This window comes from Enhydra lutris, unplaced genomic scaffold, assembly GCF_002288905.1.
Source record: "Enhydra lutris kenyoni isolate GAN:26980312 unplaced genomic scaffold, ASM228890v2 scaffoldscaffold83, whole genome shotgun sequence".
NCBI lineage: Eukaryota > Metazoa > Chordata > Mammalia > Carnivora > Mustelidae > Enhydra > Enhydra lutris.
The window spans coordinates 4,989,907-5,002,562 of NW_019154167.1; the positions used below are offsets into that span (position 1 = coordinate 4,989,907).

A 12,656-nucleotide genomic window follows, 5' to 3' on the forward strand; every position below is an offset into this window, starting at 1 on the left:
CCCCCCCCCACACACACTCCTAAGCATCCCCAAAGAAATACAATAATTTTAATAAGCTGTGTGGATGCAGGCACAGCAGATTCAAAAGGTTTCAAATGTGTTGAAGAACAAAGAAAACTAGGGAATATCGGTTATGTGAATTTCTAATTTACCTTATTGTCTGAGACTTAGACTCTAACTGAAGAAAAAAGTGAATATACTAGTCTTTGAAAATTCTTGTTAATTGTGGGAAGTGGGATAAGAAAGGGGAATTGCATCTCTAGGATATTTGAGTTGTTTAAAGGTAGATCTTTCTCTGAATAGCACTAAAATTAGAGTAAACATTTTACTCAAAATCCTACACTGATATGGGACGTAAACAGGATGCATAAAGGATTTGACTTTCCATTAAATGTACTTAGGGTTATCAAAGAATTCCATTGCCTCCTTAATGCTATCTTCTTTTAAGGTTTGACTTTAATCTGGCATATTTTGGGGAAGAAAAAAATTTTCAATTTGCTTTCATACTATGCTAGTCCTTTTTGAGTATGTACTAAAGGATATCACACTTATTTTCAAGTAATGATAATGACGATGGGAATGGCAGTATCCACTGAAAACATAATGTGGAGATAATTATACTGCTCTTATATTTGGTGGGGATGGAGAAATTTATGTATTCATCTTAAAAATGTAGGGGAGGGGGAAGGAAACTAGCACATTGCCACTGACTTTCAACAGGTGAAATTCCTGTTAAGTCCCATCTAGAAAGTGAGCCAGATAAGTCCATAACTTCTTCTCTTTAGTCACAAGTAAATAATAGTATTAGGGCATCTTACAGAACTGCAGATCTCTTGTACCTTGGCGTTTATTCAGAGGCATTAGTTTTGAGCACCCACCTAAACAATTAGTAAGCAAATATTATTGATTATCCATGTGAGGGATACACTTGCTGCATGCTGGAAGGGCTTCAAAGATGTATACAAACAGGTTTTACCATCCAGGAATTTAAAATTTGGTTGTGTAGGAAAGACATACTTAGGGGGGAAAAAGGTTTTTAAACAAAACAAGACAGTATAACGATACCATTTCAACTGTAAATCATGAGATCTGAAGCTTATATGTTAATTCATAAATTCCTTGAGGGTAAGACCTTGCCTTAAAAATGTATGCATTTTCAACAGTGTCTACACCCAATGGGTGCTCAAATGATGAAGCTTTGCAAAGGAGGTAGGGAGAAACCTGTGGCAGGGAAAGAAGAGCCAGGAAGTTTTCACAGTAGATAAGATAGATGAAAGATTAGATGTGGGCCAAAGCAAGGATGGTTGCAGAGGACTGGGAAAGAATAGGAAAGAAGAGGATTTAGTGACTGAAGGCAAGGAGACCTGTCTAAAGTGTATTCAATTTTACTTTCAGGAAACAAATGGGAGTTGGAGACAGTGAAGGAGAGCAGAGGGTTACCTTGGTAAGGACAGAGCACAATAGGCACTCAAATGTTTTCTCAGTAATCAGTAGCAGGATTGGACAAGAAGATCCTTTCGCCCCTCCAATGCTGAGATTCTGTGGTGTATGAAGATACTCAAAATTGTTGGGGAACAAAGCCCTCTCAGATATTGAAGAAAGGGAAAAGGAAGAATTGTGATCTTCTTACTGGCAAGCCTTTTCTGAGAAGGGTTAATACTGAGTCACAAGGCCCCCAACAGTGAATGAAAAGAGGTGGAAGAGCAAGAGGAACAAAAATCTCAAATCAAAAATTTCAACACATGCTTACAAATCTTCACAAACTTCATAAGTTATTCATTTTCCCCTAAATCCTGTGATTTAAGTAAGGCAGGTATTATCAGCTCTGTATTTATATAGGAAGATATTGGAAAAAAAGCAAGATTAAATAACCTGCTCAAGTTCACAAAATAAATGAATGGCATAGTATAGTAGTGATGAAGACTTTTGTTTCCTGATTGCTGCCGACCCAGTGCACTTGACATGGAGCCACACTGTTTTTCCTTCCTTTTCCCTGGTATAGAGCCTATATACCCAGAAGTTGTATGTGCAAATGACCAAATAGGGAATGCACAAACAACTGCAGCATTATCTCAGATGGTTATTAATACTTCGTCATTATTCCTGAGTTGAGTATTTGGTTTCCACATTCACTCAGTCCTTGATGCATCATTTGATTTTATCCACAGCCGGGAAAGTAGGGTTAGTGAGTTGTTTAATGAGGTGAACAACTGTTTGCCAGGAACTTAAGGAAGATCATTCGGCACAGGCCCTTAATACTACCAATACTGTTACCCAAGTTTGTACTCCCTCTGTTCCTTTTTTAAATGAGCAGTCTGCAAAATTATCCTATAGACCAGTATAAAGAATAAAGAAGTGTGCTAATGTTTGTTTCATCTCCATTTAAAGAAATGTTTGTTACTTGAGCTAGTTCCAAAGACAGCAATTTGAGAGCAGGAAAAAGGACAAAAATCAGTAATGGTAGAAAACTCAAAAATTTTTTGGAGTAGATATAGACCAAGAAAGAGGATAAACCCTATCAATTTAGAAGACATTATTTAAATTCATAATTACTGATTTAGGTCTCTAATGAATTCCTTATTATATGCTTTATCTATATTTGAAAAAAATCACAAGATTATTAGGCAATAGAGATTTCTTACAGTCTTCTTTATTCCTCAGTAAGAAAGAATACTCAACAAATCTAAGAACTGTTTTTCTCTTTAGAGCAGCACTTTTGATGCTGCTTAAATAACATTCTTACCATAATTAACTATAATGTTAAGTGAAGTTTTGTTTTAATTTAATAAAGCCAGCTAAATACTAAAACCTGTGTTCGAGACAGATGATCAAAATTAATGAGTAAAATAATTAGCCAAGAGAATACATTGTAAACAGGGAATCTCCAAACATAATTATCTTGTCTCTGATCTTGTGGAATCAATTTCAGAGACAACCTCAAGGCAGATTGGTGAATGCATTAACAACTTGCTTGGAGATAGGAACATTGGTAGACATAAAGGGAAGGAGTTTCATCTCTGACTTAGGATTTCAACACGTCTTGGACTCCTCTGTGCTTTCCCTTTCCTGAATATTACCTATTGTCAATATCATCTACTTTCTTTTTTTTTAAGATTTTATTTATTTATTTGACAGAGATCACAAGTAGGCAGAGAGGCAGGCAGAGGGGGGCGGGGGGAGGCAGGCTCCCTGTGTGGGATTCAATCCCAGGACCCTGGGATCATGACCTGAGCCGAAGGCAGAGGCTTTAACCCACTGAGCCACCCAGATGCCCCTCGTCTACTTTCTTTGACTATATTTACTTTGAATGAAGAGTTCAATGGAGGGAAAATATTAAACTTTAAAAATCATATGAAGTACACTCATTAGGACAAGTTAAAGTTTTTGTAATAATATTATTTTGTCCATGTTAAGCATTTGTAGCCTTTTGAACTCTTGAGTATATTTGTGAAAAGCATCCTCTACAGGTAAGTTGAGGTGGGTCTGTTTCTTTCCTGACTTGAGTAGATTTATATATAGCCTTAACTTTGTTTTATTATAGATATTTAATAATAATGTTTCCCAATCCATTTTCTAGAACCCTAAAAAGAAAGAATAAAACAACAACAAGGAAAAGAAAGGACTAAAATTGTGGCAACGACCCAACTGGGTAGGTATATATATATTTTTTTTCATTTGATCTCTTAAAAAGGAATATTTAGTACACATACACCAATATAATACTAAGGACTAATGAGGCTTTTTCAAATTACATTTTGAATGTGTGTGCTTCCAGAAGCTCTTTTGCATGTGCTCTTTTGATTAGCAATTGGTTTTCATCTCTTTGGGTCTCTTGCATAAATAACACCCAATTAGCATCATCATTGTTTTGTTCCCACAATGGACCTAGTGTGAAAGTACTTAACAAAATCCAGTACCAGTTAGTTGTTCAGCAAACATTTTATCTTTTTATTTTAAGCTGCATTTTAGATATTCCATGTACAGACATGTTGTGAAGGTAACAATAAGGGTACTACATAGTTATTAGCACTTTAAAGTTTACAGTCTATTTTCATTAGTGCCATTATGGAATTAGAACTAAAATCTAAAAATTAATAACCTATTTAAGATTTTTTTCCTTACTGATAGCTGTTATAATGATACCAGTCAACAATCATCAATTTACATGTCATTGTTCTGTGAAGAAAAAATTCTGGGAGATCCTTTATTTGTGCCAGTATCCATATCAATGCAAATATAATGAAGCAAACTCCTGAAGAAACTTGACCTTTATCTCTCTTCCAAGTTCTGGTGTCCAGTTTAATTGTAGCTCCAAACTCTACTGACAGAATTAAAATTTCAACTTATACAGCTTTCTCTCTCAATAATTCTTGGGTCCATCATGAATAGAATTCAAACTCCAAATCAATTTTGTACTATTTGCCTCTTGTTTGGAACTGTCAAACTAGAAACCAATAATATGGTTCCACATGTGAGGGGTATTCCTGTTTTAGGCTCTCTCCTCTAGAATAGGGTCAGAACTGAACCAAATTATAGCACCATCTGCTAGTCCATTTACCCATGGCATTCAGCCATTTTCCTGGCACAGGCGAAAGACCTCAGAAAAACAAGACCTATTTTCCCTTGTGCACAAACGGATTCTATTCCTTCTGCTGTACTATCTAGTTAGTGAGCATGAATCAAGAGAGATTAAATTAGTAGGCCATCAAATTCAGAGAATTTTCTATGAAGCTGATTTCGGTTTCAGGTTTAACTGTTTTCCCTCCTACTTTTTCTTTTATTTTCAGGTTCTCTTGGTTATAAACTCCTCCCCATCTGGTGCTGCAACAATGAGTGGGAAATCCTTGCTCTTAAAGGTTATTCTCTTGGGTGATGGTGGAGTTGGGAAAAGCTCACTTATGAACCGTTATGTAACCAATAAATTTGACTCCCAGGCTTTTCACACCATAGGGGTAGAGTTCTTAAATCGAGATCTGGAGGTAGATGGACGTTTTGTAACTCTCCAGATCTGGGACACTGCAGGGCAGGAGCGTTTCAAGAGCCTTAGGACACCCTTCTACAGGGGAGCAGACTGCTGCCTCTTGACCTTCAGCGTGGATGACCGACAGAGCTTTGAGAACCTTGGTAACTGGCAGAAAGAATTCATCTACTATGCAGATGTGAAAGACCCTGAGCACTTCCCCTTTGTAGTTCTAGGTAACAAGGTAGACAAAGAGGATAGGCAAGTGACTACTGAGGAGGCACAAGCCTGGTGCATGGAGAATGGGGATTACCCTTATCTAGAAACAAGTGCCAAAGATGATACTAATGTGACAGTGGCCTTTGAAGAAGCTGTCAGGCAGGTGTTGGCTGTAGAGGAACAGCTGGAACATTGCATGTTGGGTCACACTATTGACTTGAACAGTGGCTCCAAAGCAGGATCCTCATGCTGCTAAAAGCAGGCAGCCTTTTAAAAGTGTGCCACAAATTGTTCAGTCAATAGTGTCAGAATAACTGTGCCCCTCTGAGAGGGCACACACACAAAAGGGTAAGAGAGAAGGTTGTGATTGTGTATCAGGGCCTTTCAAATTGAGGTTGTAAGAGCAAGTAAAAAAAAGAAAAAAGAAAAAAGCTTTACCAAGCCAAGTGTATTTTGCGTGATTTCTGCTGTTTCCTTCTTGTGTGTATCAGGACATTTCAGAAAGCTTCAGTCCTGAGAGATATAAATATTTTCAAATCCAGTTTAAACTTAGAACCCAGCAGCATGAAGGAGTTAAAGAGCTACAGATATCCCTTAAAGTGTTCCATTAGTCAACTAACAAATGTCACCTTGGACTCTTGGCAAGCAGTTTCTGACATTTCTGCTAAAGGAAGAAAAAATAAGACTGAGCTGTATTACAATGAAAAAATAATAATGCAAACAAGGATATCCTAAGCTTCAATTATAAAAGGGTTGTGATAATTAGGCATATAAGAGTATAATGACATACACTGCCTTGTTTGAATCCTTATATATGGTTTGCTTCCATTTGAGCTTTTCAAAAAAATTATCTCAATAAGAGGTACACTGATGACACTGGAAATTGACTATACTCTTTGTGTTTGAAGTAACAGGGCATTAGTGAATGGATTATGCTTAAATATGCCAACCACCCTTGCAAATAAATGTTTGGTCTGCTTTTACTTCATAAGTCTACTTTTGCTGTATAGGGATGTTGCTTCTCTGACAACCTCTTATCAATTTAGCAATGCTGCTTAGTATATGGCTTTGGATACAGTGCTCTCTGCTCATAATTTTGATGGCCCTTTGTTCCACTGCGCTCTGCTCTCAGAGAAATCTTCAGAAAAGATTGGGGGATGATGGGCTTTTCTCACAAGGTTCCTTAACACAAATATTTATTATAGGAACTAATTATAGGAACTAATATCTTGTATGTTGCACTGTATGTTCAACTGGCCAATCTAAGACACTGAAAGTAGCAAGAGAGCAGACTTTAACCCAATGATAGACTGAATTTCTCATAGAGTTGTCCAACAGTGGAATGGACTGCCTTAATAATGAACTCCCTTCCAATGAAAATATTCAAGAAGATACTAGATGAGCACCTGTTAAAATACCATAAAAAGAATTTCTGTCCTGGCTAGATATTTGGTTTAAGGTCCCTTCTAGCTCTAAGTTCTATGAACCTGCAAGTTACAAAATATGTTTCAGTGCCAGGATATCACTGGATGTTTCTTCAGACAACAGCTAAGACTTTGGAGAGGGACTTTTAAAATTCTCAAACTATTCTGGGATCAGCATTTAATAGCAATTACACAGCTCTTTCTTTTGCACCATAGCAGGATAAATTCTTGAGCTTTGAGTAGTCATTACGTACCCTGGTATAAATATCCTAAAAATACCATATTAAAATACAAAAATGGTTTATCAAATTTTTATTACCATGACTGCTAGCTATATACTGTATTACAAATATGCAGTCTGGTTCTTGTTGGTTGAACTGTTTGTCCTGCAAAGCTTTAAATCCGTACTTTTAAAATATCTATGTTAAAAAATAGTGACCCAAGGTAGTAAAGGACAGTTAGAAGTGACTCCCCCCCCCAAAAGAGACAGAGGCCGGGGAAGAAGCAGGAGCTTTCACAGGAATATAGCCTAGAACTCTCCATTGTAGCCACATATGGAATCAGCCTTACACATGGGACCTTATGTGCTTTAAGAGCTCTGGGACTTTTTGGCTACATAGACAAGTAGAAGACAGTATCTCATCCCAGTCATCCTCAATATTTCCCATTTAAATATAGTCCTGACCCCATTGTCAAAGTAATTTCAATGCCAGAAGTCAAAGCCAGAACTGGGACCCCACAGCTCTTAAGTATTGGTCCCTATCCTGCCTATGCCTATAGCCAGCCACACTGGTTTCCAAGTTCTATGATTGTTTTGCTACAATCATGTTAGGGTAAAAATCTGGACATCAGAACTGTTAAAAGTTAATTGTTTTTAAGTGCATGAGACCTGGGGCCTTCTCTTTCTACTTGCATTCTGCTTATAATAGTTCTATTTGTAGATCTCAGGCTTACATGAAGACCTCCATCCACTCACAAAAGTACTTGTCATTATTAGAATGGCATGTGGTCATTTAAGTAAAAAAATTACATGGGTATCCTATTCATAGACCTCCTGTCTAACCAAGGCAAGTGTTAATTTTAATGACAGGTCATCTGAAGCCCCTTTCCTCTTATCCATACCAGTTTTCTCTGCCAAATCACTACACAATATCCTAATGAAAACAGTTAACATTAAATGACAAAAAACAGTGGCATTTTTGGTGAGTAACACTCAGTGGGGTGCTGACATAAGTTTGGGTAAGATTATAAAACACCAAAGGCTGAAATCTGTGAGTACCAGGAACTGTGCTTATAGGCTTAGAAATTATATACACTAGAATGTGCAGTGCAATATTTTCGAAAGTTTTTTTTTAATGAACACACTGGATTTTTTGAATAAGATATTTCTAACTGGAGCTATACTGTTTTTCGACAGTCCATTAAAACATCATAAAGAATATTTATTTAGTTTATTGTCATGTATTGAGCTAAATTTAAGGGGCCTCAGATTCCATATGTCTTCAGTGGATTGATGAATTTCAGGTTAATTTGTGCCTGCCTCAGCCATCTCTACTTTACCTTGAGGTGTTCCACAATCCTCTTGTTGCAGGTGCTGCTAAAAACTCAAAATTGTGTATCAGATATTTTGTTTCAGCTGTAAAAAAAAAATCATCTGTGTTAAAGTGAATAAAAAGTGCATTTTGAATAACCAGTATGCAATGTTTGTGCTTCTTCTCTCTCTTTCTCTTTTTGAGCAACTGGTGGGCATGACAGACAGTACTTACCAATCAAATCGCTCTTCGAGACTACACTGCATGTGGCCTCTGGATCATGTTTTCACCGTGGTACCCCAAGCAGCTGCAACCCAGTGATCAGAGAGATAGGTTCCACTGATTGGGAAACAAGCTCAAAAGATTAAGGTGGGGAGGTGCCTTTTATTTTATGTCACTTTTTAATGCATGAAGAACACTGAGACTGGAAATTGGATCTTGACTTTCCAATTTACTTCTTCATTGTAATTTAAAACAAATGTTAAACCATCACAAAATATAACAGAGTATACATATTCCTTTTATCTTCTTGGCTGATATACTGTCCAGATCTTAGGAAAACATGAAAATATGGGTGAAACAAATCAGGAAACAAAGGATAATTTTGTTAAATAACTGTTCTCTTGCTTCTCACATACTGGACTTTAAAGATACTTGCATTACCATCAAATGGCTTGAATAGCCATAATGGTGACTTTTAAATTATGGGCATATGTCTCTCTGCAGCACATAATTTCATTACATTGGTTCCATCTGTCACAGACTTAGACTTCTTCTCCCATTCCTCTACTTTTGCCTATCGGGACTCTGGGCAATTGAAATCACAGGAGGGAAAAGCAGATTTTTTTTTTTTTTTTGCCACATATATTTTTCCCATCTCTGAGGATAAATATTTAATAAATTATCAGACCATGCTTCAAATACAGCACCTGGAATCCTTTTGATCAGGCTATAATGATACAGCTTTTAGGCTATAAAAGATCAGAGATTTATAAGCCTCTTAAAAAGGATTTGCTTATCCCAAACTGATATTTTCAAAGCAGAAAACTAGCTTTCTGTCTTTGCTGTTTTTCTGCTTGATTCATAATCCACTGGGAAATCTCCTTCTCTGGATATCTTAAATAGTATAGCTTTTCATTTTTTTGGAAATAGTTTGGCTATGATCCTTCCAGGAAGTGGAAGGTGTGGAATAGATGAGTTTCTTTTCAATTTTATAATTGAATTTAAAAACACACTGGAAAATCAAGGCAGTGATTTGAGTAAGGTCAAGATGGGAGCTGGGATGGGCATCTCTACTTTCATTTAATTACCTGCAGTAATTCTAATTGCAATAATTTTTTTTTTTTTGCCTCAGTAATCCCGATAGGCATTTCACTTTTTTTCTCTCCCTGTTACAGAGATATAGAATTCATTACAGTGGAGTGCTTTTCTTACACTTCATTTAAGGTCAGATAAACTATGATATATCTTTTGATAAAATGTTAATTTATTTTTTCAAAACTGGTCTTTTTGGGGCTCCTGGGTGGCTCAGTCAGTTAAGTGTTTGCCTTTGGCTCAGGTCATGATCTTGGGGTCCTGGAGTCAAGCCCCCCACACCCCAGTTGGGCTCCATGCTCAACAGGGAGCCTGCTCTCCCTCTACCTCTGCTCCTTCCCCCCCACTCACACATGCTTTCTCTCTCTCTCTGTCAAATAAATAAATAAAACCTTACCAAAAAGGTCTTTTTTTCCTCCTGCTTTTACTGAAGTATAATTGACCAATAAAAATTGTATATATCTATTTATCCAGAGGATACAAACATAGTGATTCAAATGGGTACCTGCACACCAGTTTATAGCAGCAATGTCCACAATAGCCAAAATATGGGAAGAGCCCTAATGTCCATCGACAGATGAGTGGATAAAGAAGATGTGGTGTGTATATATATATATATATACATGTATATACACACACACACACACACACACACACACACACACACACACAATGGAATATTACTCAGCCATCAAAAAGAATGAAATCTTGCCATTTGCAACAATGTGGATGGAACTAGAGGGTATTATACTAAGCAAAATAAATCAGCCAGAGAAAGATAAATATCATATGATTTCACGCATATGTGGAACTTAAGAAACAAAGCAGATGATCATAGGGGAACAGAAGGAAAAATAAAATAAGATGAAATCAGAGAGGGAGACACACCATAAGAGACTCATCCTCTAGGAAACAAACTTGGGGGTTGCTGGAGGGGAGGTAGGGGGTATGGAGTAACTGGGTGAAGGAGGTCACTTGATGTAATGAGTACTGGGTATCATGTGGAACTGATGAATCACTAAACTCTATCTCTGAAACTAATAATATACTATATGCTAATTAAATTTATTTTTAAATTTTAAAAACATTGTATATATTTGAGGTGTTCAATTTGATATATATATCAAATTTGATATATTTGATCAATTTGATATATATCAATTAGATATATATCACATATATATGTGTGTAACATTTTGACATATACAATTTGATATATATCTATCAATTTGACAATTTTATATATATATATATATACACACACACACACACACACACACTGTGAAATCATCACCACAATCAAGCTAATTAACATATCCATCACATCAGGTGAGGTTTTTTTTTTGTTTGTTTTTTTGTTTTTTGCTGTCTTTTTAATTATTTCAGGTTACCTTCACCAATGAAGTCCTCATTCTTTACTCCTTTCTCTTTAAGAGAAGGAAGGAATAATGATAGAAGCTAGGTATATTTCAAGAATGCAAGAAATGTTTAAATGTCCCTTCACTGATATGTTTCCAAAAATGTTGAACAAGGATCTGACTTTTATATTGCTGGTAGAGGTGGTGATGTTTGTGTGAGGTTTTTTTGAGGGGGTGAAAAGTTACTAAAGTGCTTTCGGTAAGAATAAGCAAGCATCTTCACAGCTCAAGGTGTGAAGGAATTGTCATCTTTAGTCATATAGGAACTGCTGCAGTGATCTATGTGTCTTTATAAATAGCTTTTGTCTTTTCCAAAGCAATATAGAGAATCTTGATTCAGCCATATTTAAGTGCTTTTTCAAATGGTGGGTTTTGTGAGTACAAGTATGTGTATTTTTTAGTAATCCGTCAATTCCTTTCATGCTTTATGAATTATGGGTAAATGTGTAATGGTTCTCACTCTAACCCCCCTGAATTTTAGCCTGACAAGCCAAGCTGTGCTTCTTAATTGATTGATCAAATGGATAAAGAAATGTTGCCTTAATGAAAGAAATAGCTCTTAATTCAATATTAGCTGTATTGATTAGAGTAAAAGTACAAATCATGCCTTCCTGTGGTGAATTTGTGAGGAACCAAGAGATACGTTCATCTCTTCTTTTTTCTCTTTTTTTTTTTTGTTCCTGGCTGCCTTAAAATCAACATAGCCAAGGGTGTGTTCTGTAATATATTGCTCATTATAGAGTCTTCTTATAGGTGAACAAGTGTTGGTATAAATTTTGAATCATCTCTTTTTCCATTTGTTCCCAATGAGAAAACAGTGTCAGCCGTAAGAATTTTAAAACTTTGTCTTTAGGGGTTTTTTTTCTGAGTACAGAAGTTATATACATTCGTGGTGATAATAATAATAATAATAATAAAACAAAAAACTAAGGCCAAAAGAAACAGAAAAGTGAGATAAAGAAAATAAGTTTTCTGTAATCATATTAAAATGAGGTAACCTGACTTTAATTTTAATATATTTATATAATAAAAGTTATATCTTTCTACATATACCAATTGTAATATTAACATATACTTAACATATACTGGACTTTCATCTAAGTCATTGCATATTCTTCTAGATACTATATTTAATGCTTGCAAAATATTCTATTGAAGGATTTGCCATAATAAATGTAATCAAACACTTATTCCTAGACACTTAGATTGTTTTCCAACTGTTTCCTTTTATAAAACAGCAGTGAATGTCCCTAACACTCATCTTAATTCACATCTATCTTTATTTTCTGTAAGTAAAATTTCCAGGTCAAAGATTATGACTATTTGTGTGGCTTTTAATATACATTGACAAATTACCATCTAGAAAGTTGTCCCAAATTACATAAACACCAGTAGCATAAGAGGCCTAGTTTTCTGAACACCCCATCATTCATTGAATATTATCTTCCTTTCAAACCACATTTGCCTAATTTGATGGATGAAAAATGATCTCATGTTTTGATTTGCATCTTTTTCATCCTTTGAGAGTAAATAGTTGTTCAAGCATTTATTGACCATTTTCATTTTTTCTTGAGTGAATAATCCATTCTGGTCTTTAGCACATTTGGGGTGGGAAACAATCATTTTTGTTTCTTATTGATTTTTAGAAGCTCTTTTTTTATATATTATTGGTATTAACATTTGATCTTATCCATACTGTAGATTTTCTGCAATCCTCTCCCATATGTCTTCCTTTTTAATTTTGTTTACAGCATTTAAAAACACGTACAGATTATTGAAAAGGTCATGT

At 35.7% G+C, this 12,656-nt stretch overlaps 1 protein-coding gene across 1 annotated transcript; it reads left to right on the plus strand.

Annotated features, from left to right (window-relative positions):
* The first annotated feature begins 1,411 nt into the window (after window positions 1-1,411).
* Window positions 1,412-5,838, plus strand: LOC111161316 (RAB9B, member RAS oncogene family). The gene is made up of 3 exons (XM_022524908.1): window positions 1,412-1,444; window positions 3,578-3,649; window positions 4,788-5,838. Exon 3 carries the CDS (start codon window positions 4,830-4,832, stop codon window positions 5,433-5,435), a length of 606 nt encoding a protein of 201 aa, XP_022380616.1. The 5' UTR covers window positions 1,412-1,444; window positions 3,578-3,649; window positions 4,788-4,829; the 3' UTR covers window positions 5,436-5,838.
* The last annotated feature ends 6,818 nt before the right edge of the window (window positions 5,839-12,656 follow it).